Source organism: Aquila chrysaetos, chromosome 26 (genome assembly GCF_900496995.4).
Source record: "Aquila chrysaetos chrysaetos chromosome 26, bAquChr1.4, whole genome shotgun sequence".
In the NCBI taxonomy this organism is placed as follows: domain Eukaryota; kingdom Metazoa; phylum Chordata; class Aves; order Accipitriformes; family Accipitridae; genus Aquila; species Aquila chrysaetos.
This window is the reverse complement of record NC_044029.1, coordinates 13,743,865-13,761,347: the sequence shown is the minus strand read 5'-3', so window position 1 is coordinate 13,761,347 and position 17,483 is coordinate 13,743,865. Positions and strand designations below refer to the sequence as shown.

The 17,483-nt window shown below is 40.4% G+C and overlaps 1 protein-coding gene across 3 annotated transcripts in view; it reads left to right on the top strand.

The window, feature by feature from the left end:
- Window positions 1-17,033, top strand: part of TRHDE (thyrotropin releasing hormone degrading enzyme) — a 222,979-nt gene extending 205,946 nt beyond the window's left edge. For 2 of the 3 annotated variants that reach the window (XM_030003020.2, XM_030003019.2), the window contains 4 exons: window positions 1,430-1,597; window positions 2,142-2,282; window positions 7,241-7,322; window positions 10,404-17,033. In XM_030003020.2, coding sequence (XP_029858880.1) covers window positions 1,430-1,597; window positions 2,142-2,282; window positions 7,241-7,322; window positions 10,404-10,547 — 535 coding nt within the window. In that variant the 3' untranslated portion in view covers window positions 10,548-17,033. The remainder of the gene's footprint in view (window positions 1-1,429; window positions 1,598-2,141; window positions 2,283-7,240; window positions 7,323-10,403) is intronic. The other variant, XR_003921685.2, reaches the window with a different exon arrangement.
- The last annotated feature ends 450 nt before the right edge of the window (window positions 17,034-17,483 follow it).

Below are 17,483 nucleotides of genomic sequence, written 5' to 3'. Positions count from 1 at the left end.
GTTTTGCCTTAAATTAGCTACATATGCCTTTTATTCTTTTTCTCAAGAAACCATCATAGTTGTTGCCTACTTCCTTCTGAAGTACTGAAGAGGAACCAAAACTTTGAAGTGCTGAAAAGCCCCACTGGTTTCATTTTCCAGGGACTCAGACATGGCCAAAGAGATCAGCTGAAGTTTTTTAACAAAAGCACTCATCACAGAGCCCAGCAATAGAAAATTTCAGGGGAAAAAAGGGGTTTTTTTTGGAGAATGAATAGATGGGAGTAAAAGAAGCAATTTGTTCTTGACTGGGATAGCCCAGTCTATGGTATAAGACTTTGGTGAAAGTCTTATAACTAAAGTGTTGATGTAACCTTTTCTTTATGTGTTGTGTAAGATTTGATACCAAATTTTAAAGAGGTAATTTCATTCTTTATCCTACTGTATTGCTGCCCAGACGCTGACAGCAGCTGTATATTCTTCTAGGTTCTCTAAAGAGGTCATGCATATGAAGCTGCAGAGGTGTTTCAGCCCAGCTATAGAGAACTGCATTTTGGTATCATTTTTACCAACAAAAAGAGGGCGTTCTTTCCTGCAAATCAGAAACATAATCCTCTGAGAAACGTCTAGCTTTATCTGCAGGAATACGCTTTAGCTGACAAATGTTTCAGCTTCTATGCTTGTATAGGAAACATAAGCAGGGTAGGAAATTGGAAGCCCAGCTGAGATCTTTTTAGAAGAAAATGGTACGTATGCATATCCTATACTAGGTCTGAATTTGGCTTCAAGAAGCTTTCATTTAACTGTGGTCTGAGTTTATATTACTTGAGCAGTAATCACAGTTCACAACCATCCTATGGCATAGCTGGTTTTATACTGGTATTAATATGCTGAAAAAATGAACAGATCTTCCTATTTTGTTCACTCCTGAAAACACCATTTTTAAGTAGCATTGTCTCAGCACATCCTTCCTTACTTATATGTTACTATATGAAGATGGAGCACTTCATAGCACCAGCAAGGAGCAGTTTCTGGCTGATCAGCTCCTGTTCTAAAACCTCAGTACTAAGGACAAGAAGAGGAGATTTGGCTTAGAGCCCAGCAGCAGAGTGATAAGATCCCATGCTAATTTGGAGAGCTTATGTTACCTGTCCTGCAGGTTCTGTGGCACATTATGTGTTGATGAACTGGATGACCATAATTTATGGTCTCCTGACAATGTGACAGCGTTATGAAAAGAATGGCAAGCATGTGTTACCCATTAGAAAATCCATTAGGATGGTCTGGAAGATTTTGGTGGCAGTAAAGAGATGCAAATGTAATTTTCCAAAAAAAGATTACTGTTACATGTTCATTTTGGAGTCTCGTAAATGTAGTGATGTTCATCCCTCATTTCCAATATCAGGAGGCTCCTTATTTACCACAATGCTATTACTGATTTCTTTTGTAGAATCCCACTCAACGTGAGGGACATTGTCTACTGTACAGGAGTTTCACTGATGGATGAAGATGTATGGGAGTTCATTTGGATGAAATTTCATTCTACCACAGCAGTGTCTGAGAAGAAAATATTATTAGAAGCCTTAACTTGCAGTGATGACAGAAACTTGCTCAATAGGTACAAAAATATTATATATCTGTATCTGACTATTACCAATAATCACTTCAACATTTATGGATCATCACTTGAGCTTTGTTCTGAATGAAAGAACTTTGCTTTTCAAGCACCGGCTTACTGTCTGTTTAAACTGTCGTGGTTTTGCATTAATGCATATGAAAATTGACACATATTATGTTTTTTCACTTCCAGATTTTCCTATGTTCATTGGAAATGTTTGAAATCCTATAATAATTGCTATTATTTTTTTGTTAGCATATCCTTCATTTAAATATATTGACCAGTCTGATCTTACTGATTTCATGAAAGCACACATGTAAAGTTCCACTCAGCTTTTACTGAAAACCTTTTACATCAAGATTTTTCTGATTCCTAATGTGTCTGGTCTTTGGAATCTTAGAAATAAACCATGGAACTCACTTGGAGACTTAAACAAACCATTTGGCAGTGATTATTTTTTTTCTGATAGTTTTCTGATGTCCTGTTGTTAGACTATGTGTTGGTGAAACTAAATAGGATTTTTTTCCCTTGTTTCTCCCACTAGGCTTTTGAATTTGTCTCTCAACTCAGAAGTTGTCCTGGATCAGGATGCAATTGATGTGATAATCCACGTAGCTCGAAATCCACATGGAAGGGATCTTGCTTGGAAATTTTTCAGAGAAAAATGGAAAATATTAAATGCTAGGTAAAGATAAAAAGTGTGAATTTATTTTCATTTTCTTATTTTGATGTAATTTGTTTAAGTATTGCATATGTGTGTATTCGTGTAAGTCCTGAATCTAGTCCATTCTCTTTTAATCCATAGAGGGGTGTCTAAATATGAAATACGTACATACGAGTCATAAATGCATTTATTCATGGATTATCACACACATGCATAGAAACATTTATCTCTTAGCGATCATCTGTATATATATCTATTACTGTATTGTGTCTGCACTTATGATAATGAAGTCTCTCTATGTGTCAAGTGCTGCAGTTCTACTTTTACATAGATAATAAAGCAGCACTTCCCAAAGGAATTTTGCTGATTTTAAGTCTGACAGAAAAAAAATCTTTTCAAGAACATTATTTCAGCTGTGGAAAAAAACCACCAAACCCTTTTAGAAACATTTCCATTTTCAAAAGGATGCTAATGTAGTGTCATCCCCTTTCCTTCCACTCTGTGTTTCAGGTGAGTTTCAAGTAATAGAGGAGCAACATTCTGAATTAAAAATAGATGAACAGGAAGGAGACAGGGCTGTTCCTTATACCTACTTCTCTTTCTCTTTGAACAAGTGCTACATGCTCCTACTCAGAAGCCCCGTCAACATTTTAAAATCCTTTTTGATGAATATTTTGATGTCAATTCAATGAATGAGAAATTCCTTTAGTTCTTTAGGGACAGCCTGAGGGTCTGAAAGATTTCACAGCAGCTCGTCTGATACGGACACATTAGAAGGGACCACAACTCGGATGAGGTTCCAGTTCTTCAAGGCAGGTGCCCAAGAACTTCAGACACCTCACTCCAGGCCAATCCCATGGTGTTGGCAGAAAAAGTATTGGATTTCTGTTCCATTCTGGACTTGTGAGGAGCCATCTAGTGTACCACAGAATATTTGAAATAGTGTATTTAAGATGCTGTATTTAAGCAACTAAATACTAGTGCCTGATGAATACAGGTACAAACTTACTATAGGTTCCGCGGCATCAAAAGAAGAGTCAAGGAAACTCAGAGACTGTGCAACTTCCTTAAAGATTCAAGAAGTTTTTCATGGTTTTTTGGATAATACTTTATAGTATAGAGGGATTTTAGAAGTTCAGCTGGGAAAATAGGTTTGAGCTGGAATTGGTTTTGGAAGTTTCTATTACAGGAGCATACTTTTTGAAAGCAATTTCCAAAATCTTTAAGAGTGCTGAAGAGTTTAAAAATTAAGAATCCTCTGCTTCTGGTATGATTATTCCAGGAACTGGACTTTTACATGGAAAGTGAATGCAGACCCATTACTATTATGCAAGCCAGTGCTGTTAGTTATGCTCTGGATCGCAAATAATTTTTCAGGTTCCTCCAGGGATTTATACAGAGTTTAGGCATAAATCTGTCAAAATCTGTATTGCTACAAACACATGTGCAGAAGTTGTGTCCTGCCTTAGCAAGTACGTTCATCTGACAACCTAGCAAACAGCTGTGGTTTTAGACATGGACAAGGTTAAGCAGTGTAGACAAATGGACAAGATTTAGAAAACTATGCCACATGCCAAATTTTCTGTGTGTTCTAATATTAAGTAGCTTAACTTCACCTGAAATTTGAATTTTATTTCTCCCACTTGCGTGGAATGCATCACTGTGTTATCTGAGTTTGTAACGATCAGCAAGGCCTCATAAAAAACCTGTTATTGTCTTTTTTTTAATGAGAAAATAACAGAATCTGTCACTTTGCCCAACACAGCCTTAATGTTATCTACATTCAGTTTGATCTCCAAACACAAGTCTGAGCCACCAAAAGAATTGTAGCAGTTGCATTGTTCTGAAAGGGACATCCAGTTGAGTTTCTATCAATCGCCAAAATATTGAATGCAGTGGAATGAAATAGTTCATGCAAGCTGTACACGTGTGATGTGTATTGAAAATAACTTTGTTTTGTAATTATAGATTAAAACCTTTTAAGAGAGATGTTGAGAGGGTGGAATTAGTCTAACACCTTGCCCCTTAATGTTCAGTGAAACAGTGACATGATAGAATGCAAAAATTAGGCTTCTGATTTAAGCTTGCTACACTAGTATATTTTTAAAATACAGGCTCTGTTGCGGAATTATAGTTCAAGTATACTCTGTCCCAAGGCATCTCTTTTCTACAATTATAATTTTTTTTTTAAATTAAAATACTTGGTATGAAACATTAATTTAATGAGGAGATATCTCAATGGTATTTTCCATTGAATTTATTATAAAAGGTGTTGATGTTTGAGATAGTAATATGAAATAGCTGAGGGTGATTAAATTATACTGTAACGCTATTTCTTCTAACTTTAAAACACAGCATGTCAAAGAGTTAGAATGACAACAAATTATTCTTATCCCTTTATATTTTTACAGTACGCTTGTATTCACATTGTCCAGAAGATACTGATAATGTATAAAGTCTTCAAAATCACTCATACCCCATTTACAAAGGTGACTTTGAAACAGAGGTGCCTAACAAGTCTTTCATAAGAAATCCGTGGGACTAATAGTGCTAAAGTTCTGAAAAAGAGAACTGAAAACACTATGCTTGAATTCCTGTTACCCGAGCATGCACTAACTACCTTGGCTCCTAAACCATTTTCATCGCGTGTGCACGTGTGCGTCTGTGTGTGAAAATTTAATCCAACAGCTGCCTGTAAGAATTCCTTCATTCTCAAGTGCTGAATCGTTTGTCAGCATTTGGGAATTTGACAATATTTGGGAAGCCATTTTCGCCTCTCCAAAGTAAACGGGCTATGCTGCGCCTCGCGTTGGGTTCGCACAGGCGCAGAGCCCGTACAGGTGTGAGGCACTGGAGGGTCGCGTCCCCAGAAATAGGGCGCAGGTGGGGAGCCCGTGACTCCAGGCTGCTTCCAGGGAGCTCAGGCACGTACGGTCCCGGTTCTGCAGTGCTGTTGTCTTTCCTCTGAAGGGCGGGAAGACCGATACGTGCGAGACCAAACGCTTTTTCTGTTTATTCGTATGCTTCACACCTGCAAAATGCTATTTTGGGAGGTGGCTTTTCTAGAGTTTTTGCTGGCAGAGCCCATTTAGAAATTGCTGTTAGTGGCTGACGTTTGACCAAGTATGTGTAATGGGCAGTATTCAGGACAAGTATTCGTGAAGGTATCATTTTCAGTGGAAGGAGTTCTGCTACTTCTTGTTTGCACTGTGGCCACAGTACAGACTGCGAGAAAAATAAAATCCCTGCAGCTGTTTTTATGAGGTCGCTTCTCTAAAGTGGATTGGTAACCTTGTCAAAAGACCCCATCAAGAGAAGCTTCCAATTTTCCAAGCAGTCAATTATGAGGCTAAGCTGAGACTGTAATAATAAAGGGCTTTGTTAGAAAGCCTAAACGTGCTTAAAGGACCATGAAATCCATACTTCCCATAGGAGGCGTTTGCCGCTGGATGTCTATATATGTCAGTGTGACTGAAGTTTTGGAAAAAGAGATGTACTTGCTGAAATATCCATGAATAATTCAGTTATTAGTGGTCAGGGAGTAGGATTTTTGATACCTATAACTGTGTTTCCCCTCACACAAGCACAAGGTAGCAAGCAACACGGTGTACACCTTCCCCAAAACAGAATTTTCTCAAAGAAAACCCAGTTCTCTCCCTTCTCCCTGGGGCTATCCCTCTCCCTTTCTCTTTCTTTCTCCCTTTTGAAAGGACTGTGGCTTACAGTACCTAAGCATTTAAGGGTAATTAATTTAGGATTAATAGAAGCGGAACAGAAAGCTGTGACTGTGCTAGTTCGTTTCACTTTGAATTTTGAATTCCTCCTCTAAATCAGTTTCTAAAAGCAGGGTATGAACTGAATTGTTCCCCCAGACAAACTTAATTGCAGTGAAGTCTATTGGTATTACTTACACATGTCTGACAGGAGAGCTGGATTCCCTATCTTAAAAACAGTCATGTTCAGATTAGCTAGATACTGCTTTGGGTGTATGTGCAGATAAAGATAAGGATAGCTATTTGTCAAGTGCCTTTTGCTATGCTGAATGACATCTAACTTGAACAAAAGACTTGCTTTCGGTTTCCAGTGGAATTGTTCTTCATGCTAGAGACTTTGGAAAAAACAAAACCCACAAACTATTCCAACACGAAATGCAAAACTTCACGAGTAGTCTGATCAATCTTATAAGTGGTGTAGATGCTTCATTTGGGGGATTGAGAAAAACTTGTGGAAAAACAAGTGGATCAGCAGGAATTGAAGGGCCAGTTTCAAAGCAACTACCTGCAGAAGGCCATCGCTGATTGCTGCTGAATATTCTACCCTTTAAATATTCCTTGCCCAAGCGTTGAATTTTTCATTCCAGGTTGGTTCTTTGAAGATGCTACATCCTGGCCCAGGGGATTATTTTAGCAGTATTATTCTCCATCAGTATTATTTATTTTAATTATCAGGTACTGGAACAAGAAAATTTGATTCAGTTCACTTATCGAGAGGCAATTTGTAATGTAGATGAGGTGGATGAATACAAAATGCAGAGAAGGCTGCAGCACTTCAAAAAGTCTGTTTTAATGGTACAGCTAGAAGGGTTCCTCAGAATACTTCTCCATAGTCGTTGCTCCGCTCCTTCTTTGGTGCCTGTATATTGCGCTGCTTGGTGCCATTACATGGAAAACTGTTTCGTTAAGCGGGAGGTGGTGGTGTAGTTTGGTCCTCTCCTCCTCTGGAGCTCTCATCTGCGGCTGCAGTTAAGCCCATTCTGCTTCGTAGCATCCGTCTGAAAGTTAACTACAAACAGCTCAGCCTAGAAGAAAGTCTCAGTCCAGGCTTTTAGCATAAAACAGTGGCATACCAGTGTCCAGTTCCAGTGCTATTCCCTTGCACCCACAGAATCGTCCCATGTCTTCTCCCTTGCTTACAGAAGACTACTTTCTAATTTTCAGCCGGCCTGGCACTTGCACTAACTCTTCTTTTTGCCCTTGCAGGTACGGAGAAGCATTATTTATGAATTCGAAGCTTATCAGTGGGGTCACAGAATTCCTCAATACCGAAGAAGAACTAAGAGAGGTAATTTTTAAATCACTTTGAGCGCGTGAGGCTGTATTTGTTGTAAGCAGGGAGCAGGGCAGGAGCAATAAGGTGTCGGTTCTCCGGGAACTCCGGTTGCTCCGCTGGAGTCGCAGGCCTGTGCTGCCGCTGGGCAGGACGAGGAGGAGGAGCAGATTGCAAAGGCACCCGAGTGCGTAGAGATGGTGTCAGGAGGTGGGTAGTGCAGGCACTTCTCTGTGCTTGGCTGGATATGTAGGTTTGGGTTTTTTTCTCTTGACTATTGGTTGAGAAACTAAAGATGAGATCTTTCTATCCACATTAGTTTATGCTGCAGAGGGCAGCCCTAGAAAACCCCAGCGTTGGAAGTAGAAGCTGCTAGTGCTTTCTCTGTTTTTCTTTTCCCTACAGTATTTCCATGTGAGAAAAGCTGTTAACCTGATATTCTGGCCAAATGACACCATGATAATTTGTTCTAAATGCTAAGTGCTTCTTATTTAGATTGCAAAGATTTCTCATTTTAACTTAACATCTGCCCTGACTGAGGTAGTTGTGCGGTTGCATTATGCTCTGCTTAGCGGCTGCTCGACATTACCCTGAATGGATCAAATGATTCTTATGCACCATAATCACCATTAATTGAACTCTGATTGCGCTATGATATTTTGTGTCCAACCATTTGTCTGCACTCAAGTCTAGTGGCCTCAGGAACTTAGGGAAGAGCCGCAGCTGGTTTCCTCAAAGCTACCCAGGTGGGAAGGACAATGCTGGCCAGATCTGAGGATCTGCCCTGCACAAGTGTCGTCGTTTAACCCAGGCCAGCAACTAAGCACCACACAGCCGCTCGCTCGCTCCTCCCCCTGTCCCCGGTGGGATGGGGAGGAAAATCGGAAAAAAAGTAAAACTCGTGGGTTAAGATGAGAACAGTTTAATAATTGAAATAAAATATAATAGTAATTGTAATAGTAATAAAAAAAATAATAATAATGGTGATGATGAAAAGGAAGATAACAAAAAGAGAGAGAAAGAAAACGCAAGAAAAACAGTGATGCACAATGCAATTGCTCACCACTTGCTGACCAATGCCCAGCCAGTCCCTGAGCAGCAATCAACCCCTCCCGGCCAACTCCCCCCAGTTTATATACTGGGCACGACGTCACATGGTGTGGACTATCCCTTTGGCCAGTTCGGGTCAGCTCTCCTGGCCGTGCTCCCTCCCAGCTTCTTGTGCCCCTGCTCGCTGGCAGAGCATGGGAAACTGAAAAATCCTGAACTTAGGATAAGCGCTACTTAGCAGCAACTACAACATCAGTGTGTGTCCTGGTTTCAGCTGGGATAGAGTTAACTGTCTTCCTAGTAGCTGGTACGGTGCTATGTTTTGAGTTCAGTATGAGAAGAATGTTGATAACACTGATGTTTTCAGTTGTTGCTCAGTAGCGTTTAGTCTAAAGTCAAGGATTTTTCAGCTTCTCATGCCCAGCCAGCGAGAAAGCTGGAGGGGCACAAGAAGTTGGCACAGGACACAGCCAGGGCAGCTGACCCAAACTGGCCAACGGGGTATTCCATACCATGGGACGTCCCATCCAGTATAGGAACTGGGAAGTGGGGGCGGGGAATCGCCGCTGGGGGACTAGCTGGGTGCCGGTCGGCGGGTGGTGAGCAATTGCACTGCGCATCATTTGTACATTCCAATCCTTTCATTATTGCTGTTGTCATTTTATTAGTGTTATCATTATCATTATTAGTTTCTTCTTTTCTGTTCTATTAATCTGTTCTTATCTCAACCTGTGGGTTTTGCTTCTTTTTCCCGATTTTCTCCCCCATCCCACTGGGTGGGGGGGAGTGAGTGAGCGGCTGCGTGGTGCTTAGTTGCTGGCTGGGGTTAAACCACGACAGTGTGTTATCAACATTACTCTCACACTAAATCCGAAATACACCACTGTACCAGCTACTAGGAAGAAAATTAACTCTATCCCGGCTGAAACCAGGACAACAAGGAAGCCTTCTGTACTCTGAGTTTCCACCTCCATGATAGTACTGGCAAGCTGCCTGTTTATACTTCCCCTAAAAGAAACTGGCCTTGTAGACATTTTGATATAAAAAGTACAGAGATCAGGTAAAGTCTGATTTTGATGGTTTCCAGGTCCCTCCCATGCTTTTAACTCTGATGGGAATGAGACAGTTGCAGGATCGGCCTTTTTGGTTTTGAGCCCATGGCAAAGAGATGTTGTTGGAAGGTAGATTTAAATAAACAAGGTGAATTTGGTGTCACCAGGAAAGAAAAATTAACTAGTTATGAATAAGTGTTGCTAAACCACCTAATTTTATACAAGTCAACATAACCAGCAACCTACTGTGCACATCAGCCTTGCAATTCTTACTTAAAAAGAACAGTAATTCAAAGCACGCCAGTGCCATCAGCTGTAATAATCCAGGTGATAGGGCTATAATTTGAGTATACACAAGAACAGAGCAGGGGCCTTTTCAGTCTGCTGAAAAAAGATCGAAGTTTTCTCATAAGGGAAGGAATCTGTTTCAGGCATTCAAAGATCATCAAATGAGTGCCCACTTGCTATTTTGCCATTCTCTTCACGCTGTAACCATCCTTTCTTTTTCCAAACAACTGACCTGTATTATATCATCAAAAGGGTTCTGTGAATCAAAATGAAATACATTTCTTCTGAAGCTTGATAAAACCAAAGGGCATCAGGGCTGCCTTCTGCTGATATTTGCATATAAACCTGAATTAGAAGCACTTCCAGTGCTCCCAGTTTAGTTTCTTAGGTAGAAATAAAAGTTTAGAGCAGCCCAGCTGTCTATGCAGTGCAGCAGCTGGGCTGCAGGAGAGAAGGAGGGAATGATATTAATGTGATCTGGCACTGACATGCCAATATCTTCCAGTGGAACTGAAACAATTGCATCACATATAATTGACAGTCTGCTGTCTTATTACATTTCGTATTAAATCTTTCTACACGATACTGCATTTACTTCAAGAGTGATCATGGAGGTTTGTCCTAAATGCCAGACTTGTTTGTGTGCACTAGAAATATTTACTTCCTTTAGTTCCTGCAAATTTAACTTGTTAAATTGTATTTTCAGCTAAAGAACTTTATCAGGAGTTACGAAGAGGGAGCTGCTGCCTCTTTCTCTCGCGCCGTGGAAACAGTAGAAGCCAATGTGCGGTGGCAAAGGCTTTATAAGGAAGAACTATTCCAGTGGCTAAGAAAATCCTTGACACACTAATCTGTCTTTCCGTTCGACCATTGAACATGAAGCTCTGCAAGAGGAAGAGGAGACGTTTTAGAAGTGTTCAACATTAAAATCGTGAATACAAGATCAGATTGCAAGGATAAGGTTTTTTTCCTTTTTTTTTTTTTTAAATTATGGGATTTTTTTTTTTTACACTGGGCTTTTGTGAAATTGTCAAGAAGCTTTTCAGAAGAGAAGATCACGAATGCTTGTGAAATCCAGTCCTCAGTGTACACAACCAAACATGATATTAAGTGGTGCATGTAAACGTTGAAGAAAAACAAACAAAAAACCCTTCGAAGACTATTTTGTGCATGCTTGTACCGTCCCTGCCTGTATTCTAGCATGCTTATGTATAACAGCCACATTTTGTATGTGAGTTCCAGTTACATCAAAGATGGGCATTATACAAAGCACAAAGACTATCTACGACAATCAGTGTTGCAATGAACAAAAGGAAAGCAAGGAAAAGGAAATACAGAAGGCTTCCAACTTGGGGCAGTATGAGATGTAAAGTCAACTTTCCCACTAGCTGCCAATTAGTGTACCACTCGTATTGTCTCTTATATGATTACAAAGATGCCAGCTCATTTTTTGAGTTGCCAGTTGTTGTATCTGCATTCTCCATATTTAAATAAGCAGAATATAAAGAGAGAAGAGAAAGAGAAAGGGGCGAGGAGGAGGGGAGGGAGAGAAAACGAGAAGGACATCATCCATGTGTTATAATCACACACATTTATTCACTGCTGATCAGTGGAACAGTGTAGTTTTAGCTGTGAATGTATACAGTGTTGGAGGGGAACTTTGCATTGATGTCACAGAATCCATGAACCACCTCTTCCCAGCTATTTGACAAGGCAGTGATACTCACGATGGGTCACCCAACCTGTGCAGTAGTAAGTTATGCAGCTGATAGTGCACAAGTATTATAAATAAACATAAGATTCAAATGGAAATTAGCAAAAAGGGAGAATATCTTGCATGCAAAGGCATAAAATTACCCAAGAGGGCTGTCTTGCATGTGGTAGACCAGCCTCTGTAGCGATTTATTATGATAGACAGGTCTCTGTAGTGATTTATTATGATAGACAGGTCAGCTTCTCTATGTGGGCAATACTTTTGCAAGTACGGGATGTACCGTTTATGCCAAGTTAGAAAAGTGAAATATGGAGAAAGAGAGGGGCGGGGAGTGTGTTTATTTGTACTGGCTAATACCGAGAACACTGTTTTCTTTCTGTTTCCTTGTATTTAACATAGACCATTGTAGATGATTGACACTTTTCTTAATCATACGCTTGTTTCTTTTTTCTCAATCCTTAATCTGAAAGATCAGTGAGACAGTGGAACTGCTACTTGTACAATGACTGTCTGCACCATTGGTGCTAAGTGTTAAGGATAAAACTGATGGGGGCCAAATACTCTCCCACGTCTACACTGGGGAGAAAAAAACCACAAAACTACAGGGAGTTTTCAAGAGGCAGATTGCAGCATCTTCAGAGGGGGAATGTAGATGTATGACAGTGTTTCTGTATCCCATCCCAGGCTATCACAACCATCTGACCACCTCATGGCCCTGTACATTGGGAACATGTGGCCAGCCAAAGTAGAGAGCAGCCATTTGATCTGGTTGTCTCTTTCCCAAGGCGTGGAAGTTACCAACACGCTTTACGGTTGCAGTTGCTTATCCCCAGTAAGTTGTGAATTGAAACGTTAGCGCGAAAAGAACCAAACCCAAGCATCTTCGGATATTGTCAGAGTTGTGTGGAGACAGTATTGTTTTCTGGGCTCTCATTCCCATGGTACTCCGCGCCTCAAGAACTGGTAGACACATCCCATAACGAAGCTGTCGTACCCATCTTGAGCCTGTCGTTTTATGTTTTTTACTGTGCAGAGGGTGCTGTTTGTGGATTGGGTGCATGAAAACCTGGTGTGGGCATTTGGTCCACTGTTTGGTGCTGCCTAGCACCGCATGTTAGCTTGACCACATATAACCAAAAGAAGAGGGAATGCTGTGCTCTGGTACTGTTAACTCTTTGCCTTATAGTAAGCCCTAAACCTTTGTGCTGTGTTGCAATGCTAGTGAACCTCATGCCCAGAGACATTATCATGTCCAAGTTGAGTGAAATCCTCCTCCTCCTCCTCCTATGTATTTTACCTACCTCACAGGGGTGTTGTGAGGCTTGACTAATGTTAGCAAAGCACTTGAATATCCTCTGATGAAAGGCATTTAAAAGTGCAAAGTATTATTTTGTGTGGTTGACCAAACTCAACCTCAATGCCGGTATGTAGCATCACATTATTAATTTCTACTGAACAAAATCACATGCAGATTTGTTATAATAAAAAAGCAGGCCAAATGTTCTTTAATATAACTTCTACCCTGTAATGAAGGCCAAAATTATGATATCCAAAGAGTGTGCAGAAAGCCAAGCCCTCAAACGTGAATTGCTTTGAGGATTTCAGAGATAAGAAGTTTGCGTAATGGTCTGTCCCTTTGCAATTCTGTTCAAGATTGTCCTTGATGACTTTTCTGTTTCAGCACCACAGATTAAACTACATACCTCCAGGATGCACATAGAAGTTTCTGGTCTTTCCGCTGATGAAGGGCAGGCTAACAGTTTGTTCCAAAGTCAAAAGTTTATTTCAACCTCTGTGTTCTGCACAGTGCATGCAAATTTCCGGTGTTGCTCATTTGAACTGAAGTTCTTGCACTTTTAGCTGGTGTTGGATGTAAACTAATATTTTAGTGGCCTTGAGCAACTGGTCTACCACAGATATCAAGCCCTAAATGTATCTATTATACATACCTATTGATGTATTGCTTATAATTGTTGTATTCTAGTAATGTTGGTATTACTTCTTTAGCTAAGGTTGAGCTGGCCTTTCCATTATAATTCCCTATTCTTTTTTTTTTTTATATTTTGTATTTTGCTGTTTCACACTGAATCAGTATTAAATTTAAATGGATTAAATCTAGCAAAACTACAGCTGTTTTCTGCAATATTCAACCCCCTTGCATTTAATTATATGTCCTTAGAAACTTTTTTTAATAAGAAGTTCCACACAGCTGTGTGTTAAAGAATAGTTGATACCTCATGGAAAACTCTAATACGGTTTGCTTAGAAAAATCTATTCATCTTATTGATTTTCCTTCTCCTTTACCAGTCCTTTTTTTCCTTTGTCCTTATCTAACGATGGGACCCATTTTTATGATTTGGATTGTGATTAGGAAGCCAAATACCCCCAAATTTTCAGCGTTTTCAAATCCAGGATTTAATTTTGTCCTTTCTAGTGAGAGAAGGTGCTGCAAAACATGGATCCAGTGTGGACGTGGACCTCACCCAAGCCCTGGGTATAATTTTACAGAGATTTGATGAGACCTGTATCTCTAATCCGCCTTTGTATGACTCAGGATCCTTTGCAGTTATTAGTTGTTACGGCTTACTAAATCATATAGGAAGACATATGAATAGATACGATTTTATGCCAGCGTAACAATATACCTATTGTAAAAATACCTACTGTATTTTTATAACATTGTCTACTACAAAAATCTCAGCCTATTACTTTGTAGCTGGTAGAATTATTCATTTATCCACTGCTAATAGCTGTTAAAATGATAGTAGCTACTAATTGCGACCAGGGCAGAACAATGTGAAAACATTCTTCTGAAATGAAATGTCACTTCTGCTATTACTGGGAGTACTTGGACATTGATTTTGATGAAAAAAACTTCCTGTGTCCTTAAGAACATCCAAATCTGTGACCTTTGATGATATTTTCAGTGAATATAGTAAGAATTGTGATACTGTGTTGGAAACTGAAGATGAATTTTGTGTAGCTTTTGGGCTGTTGTGGATATTTCACTGAGCTTTTAGACTGTCAAAGGAAACATCTCGACTGATGCAGAAGGCTGCTTTCACAGCAAGGATCCTGAACCATACAATTAAATCCTTAGTAGTAAAGAATAAAAGAAGAAAATATTTTTTATATATATATTCATGTGAAAAATTCTCTGTAGATATAACTTTCCCATAAATTATCAGTAAGTCTGATCATTTGGATAGAATAAAGTGAAGCCAATATTTGCAGATGAGGGTGCCTTTGTTTAGATACCTGCATAATAAGGTTTTGGTTTGCCACATGATCGTAGCCAATACTGAAGTCAATGAAAATAGATTTTGAGCCAAATGCGCCACCTTCTCTTTGAGGAAAAGGGATGTGGCTTTGAAAACTGCTTATGCGTATAATCAACTTGCCACCACTTCTGTTACGAGTACTCACCGTGGCAGGCTGCCTGTCCTAAGCAGGGTTTATAGCCACAGTGTCAGTACGAGCGTGAAGGAGTAAAAGGACCGTCCTGCTTCCGAGCAGCCTGGCTATGGGCTGTTTGCCCACCGTTGGATGGAGCAGTCCAAAAACTGCTGGCTGCATCGTCCGCCGCTGCTGCCAGCCCACCCGGGTCGGGAAGGCAGCTGGGAATCACTGAAGTGCAGAGAGGCTCCATCCAAGTTTCTCTCAGCTAGACGGGAGGGACGGAAGGTCCCTTTGCCTGTTGTGGGTTGTGGGAGATCTTCAGAGATTAGTGTCATCGCCTTGTGCTAGCAGGGAACAAAGTGAGCCTGCATTGCACAGAGAAACCTAAATCCCTGAGCTCTGGTCACCCCAGCTGCTGACTAAAATCCTTGTAGAGGTCTAGAATATTAAGAACCAAGTTCTTCAGAAGCCATTTGAAATGGTCAAAAAAAATTTTGATTTGTCAGTGCATAAAAACGCAGAGAGTCTTTATGGTATTTTTGTTAATGTTGAAAATGTGCCGTGAGTTACTCAGGCTTTTTTCTAACAAAGGGTTTGGAAGGATTAAGGGTAGTAATAGTAGTCACTGTACTAATAACATCAAAAAATTTCGGATGCCTGTGCAAACCTGTATGGCACTAGTGTTGGTCCGGTTCCCTTTTTGCATACAAAACTGTAAAAAATTGGCCACTTTGTTTCTCATGTGACTGTGGAAGCTTCTGCCTGTCTTAAAACCAATGCTGAAACCCAGCAAAACCACTTTGACTTGAGCAAGTAGTCCATGGTGACATGAGTAATTTAGTCTGCAGTGAGAAGGAAAGGGAGAAGGGGACTGCTACATGTAAGGATTTTTCACCAAAGAGATGCCACGTGCCCTAGTTGGAGCAGAAGTTTGAAATCAAGTATATTTTGAAGAAGCTTGTGGAACTTAGCTCCATCTTTTGTCTTTAGGCTGACGGTGGAGGATAGAATACCCCCACATGATAACGCAGTTGAGGTTGGATTTTGTAAAACAGGTGTGGAGCTGCTTTCATTGAGATGTGTTTATGGAGAATCACCCACAAGAGCAAGTGCTGTGGGTCAGACCCAGTGTCCTTTCTCAGAAAAACTGCATTTATATTTGGCTGATTTGTAACTAGCGAAGTCAGCGCGACTTTGCCAAGCAGCATTTCTGAACGCTTTGCCTATTTTACGTGCGCTCTTTCCTAAAGCTATCAAAGTGATGTTGGTAGAGCACGTAGAGACGAGCAGCGCTGCGGCAGGCGGTCACGAGCCAGGAGGCTTTGGCCAGAGTGCCCCAACCTTTCCTGGAGAGCATCGCTTGGATTTGCCCGAGACGTATGGTCTTGGTACAACGGGCGAGGCCAAGAGCCGAGATGCAGCCGTAGTTCTCTGCGATACGTTTCAGTCCGCTTAATACGTCCATTTCTGTAATTTCACAATAACCTGTAGCCAAACTGACAACACGTGTGGGTGGCCTCGGATCCTCCGGTGGCGCACGGTGCGGTAGATCCGTTGAAGTGACTGATGTGAATTGCAGCTGAGGATCTGGCCCGTTGCTTTCAAAAGAGCCCCCTGAGGTGACGGCCGGGCTGGTGTACAGGATGTTTCACCTATTTCTGTGTTTCGGTAGCGCATATTGGATGACAAGTGTTTTTTGTTTTCCTTTCGCTTTTCGTTAGACGAATACTTTGCGATCGGTTCCAATGTGATAAAGCTTTGTAATATGTTCGGAGAACTGTGGAATACCGTACTGTGAAGAGTGTGGCTACTACCCACTCTTTTTCCTGCAAACAGTATATTTCAGCAGAGATGGACTTCCCTGGACTTAGACACTCTGTGAAAAAAAATGTTCTGACAGTTTCTAATGGAAACATCATTGTAATTACTGTATAACTACCCTGTACAAAGACAGCTTTATTATATGTGTAAATGTAATTTTGCTATGTTGTTTTTATGTTTGAGGGACAATAGGCTTTGGTGCGGGTGAGACGTATAGCCTTATAAAAACAGAGATTGTAGCTCCCTGTCTGATGTTTTACTGAAAGGTGTTCAGCTGCTCTATTTTTGCAGAAGATAAACATAAACCAGTTCCCTGAAAACTAATGATCTATTCCGCTACACACACGTCAATGACATAAATGGATCATACTATTGAAAATAAAGGCTTGATAATAAATTGCATTATTTTCCCAAGAGACTCCACATGTAAGATCTTTTGACACCTTAAGAAGAAGTCCTGCAGCTATTAATGCTGGTTGTAATGGATGAGTCCGTCTATTAAGTCTGTCTCAGCCTTAGATTAATTCTGAATACTGTAATTATAAGAACATATTTTTCCATCACTTCTCAAATCTGTACTCTTTGGAATTCAGTTCTTTGTCAAATAAGAGGTGGAGCTGGCTCACTATAGGTACAGTTCACCAATGGTTTCACACAAATGAGCGTTTGCAAGATCAGAATGCCATTTTCATTTAAAGGAAATACAGGTCATTGCATAACGTCACAGCTCGGTGTGTACCATATACACATGCATGTATAGCTTCTAATTCTGCACCGTTTTGCTTTGACAAAGCTTTCGTTGGTTATTTGCATTTGCAGATCTTACTCAAAAGTTCCAGCTCGGCAAAGCAG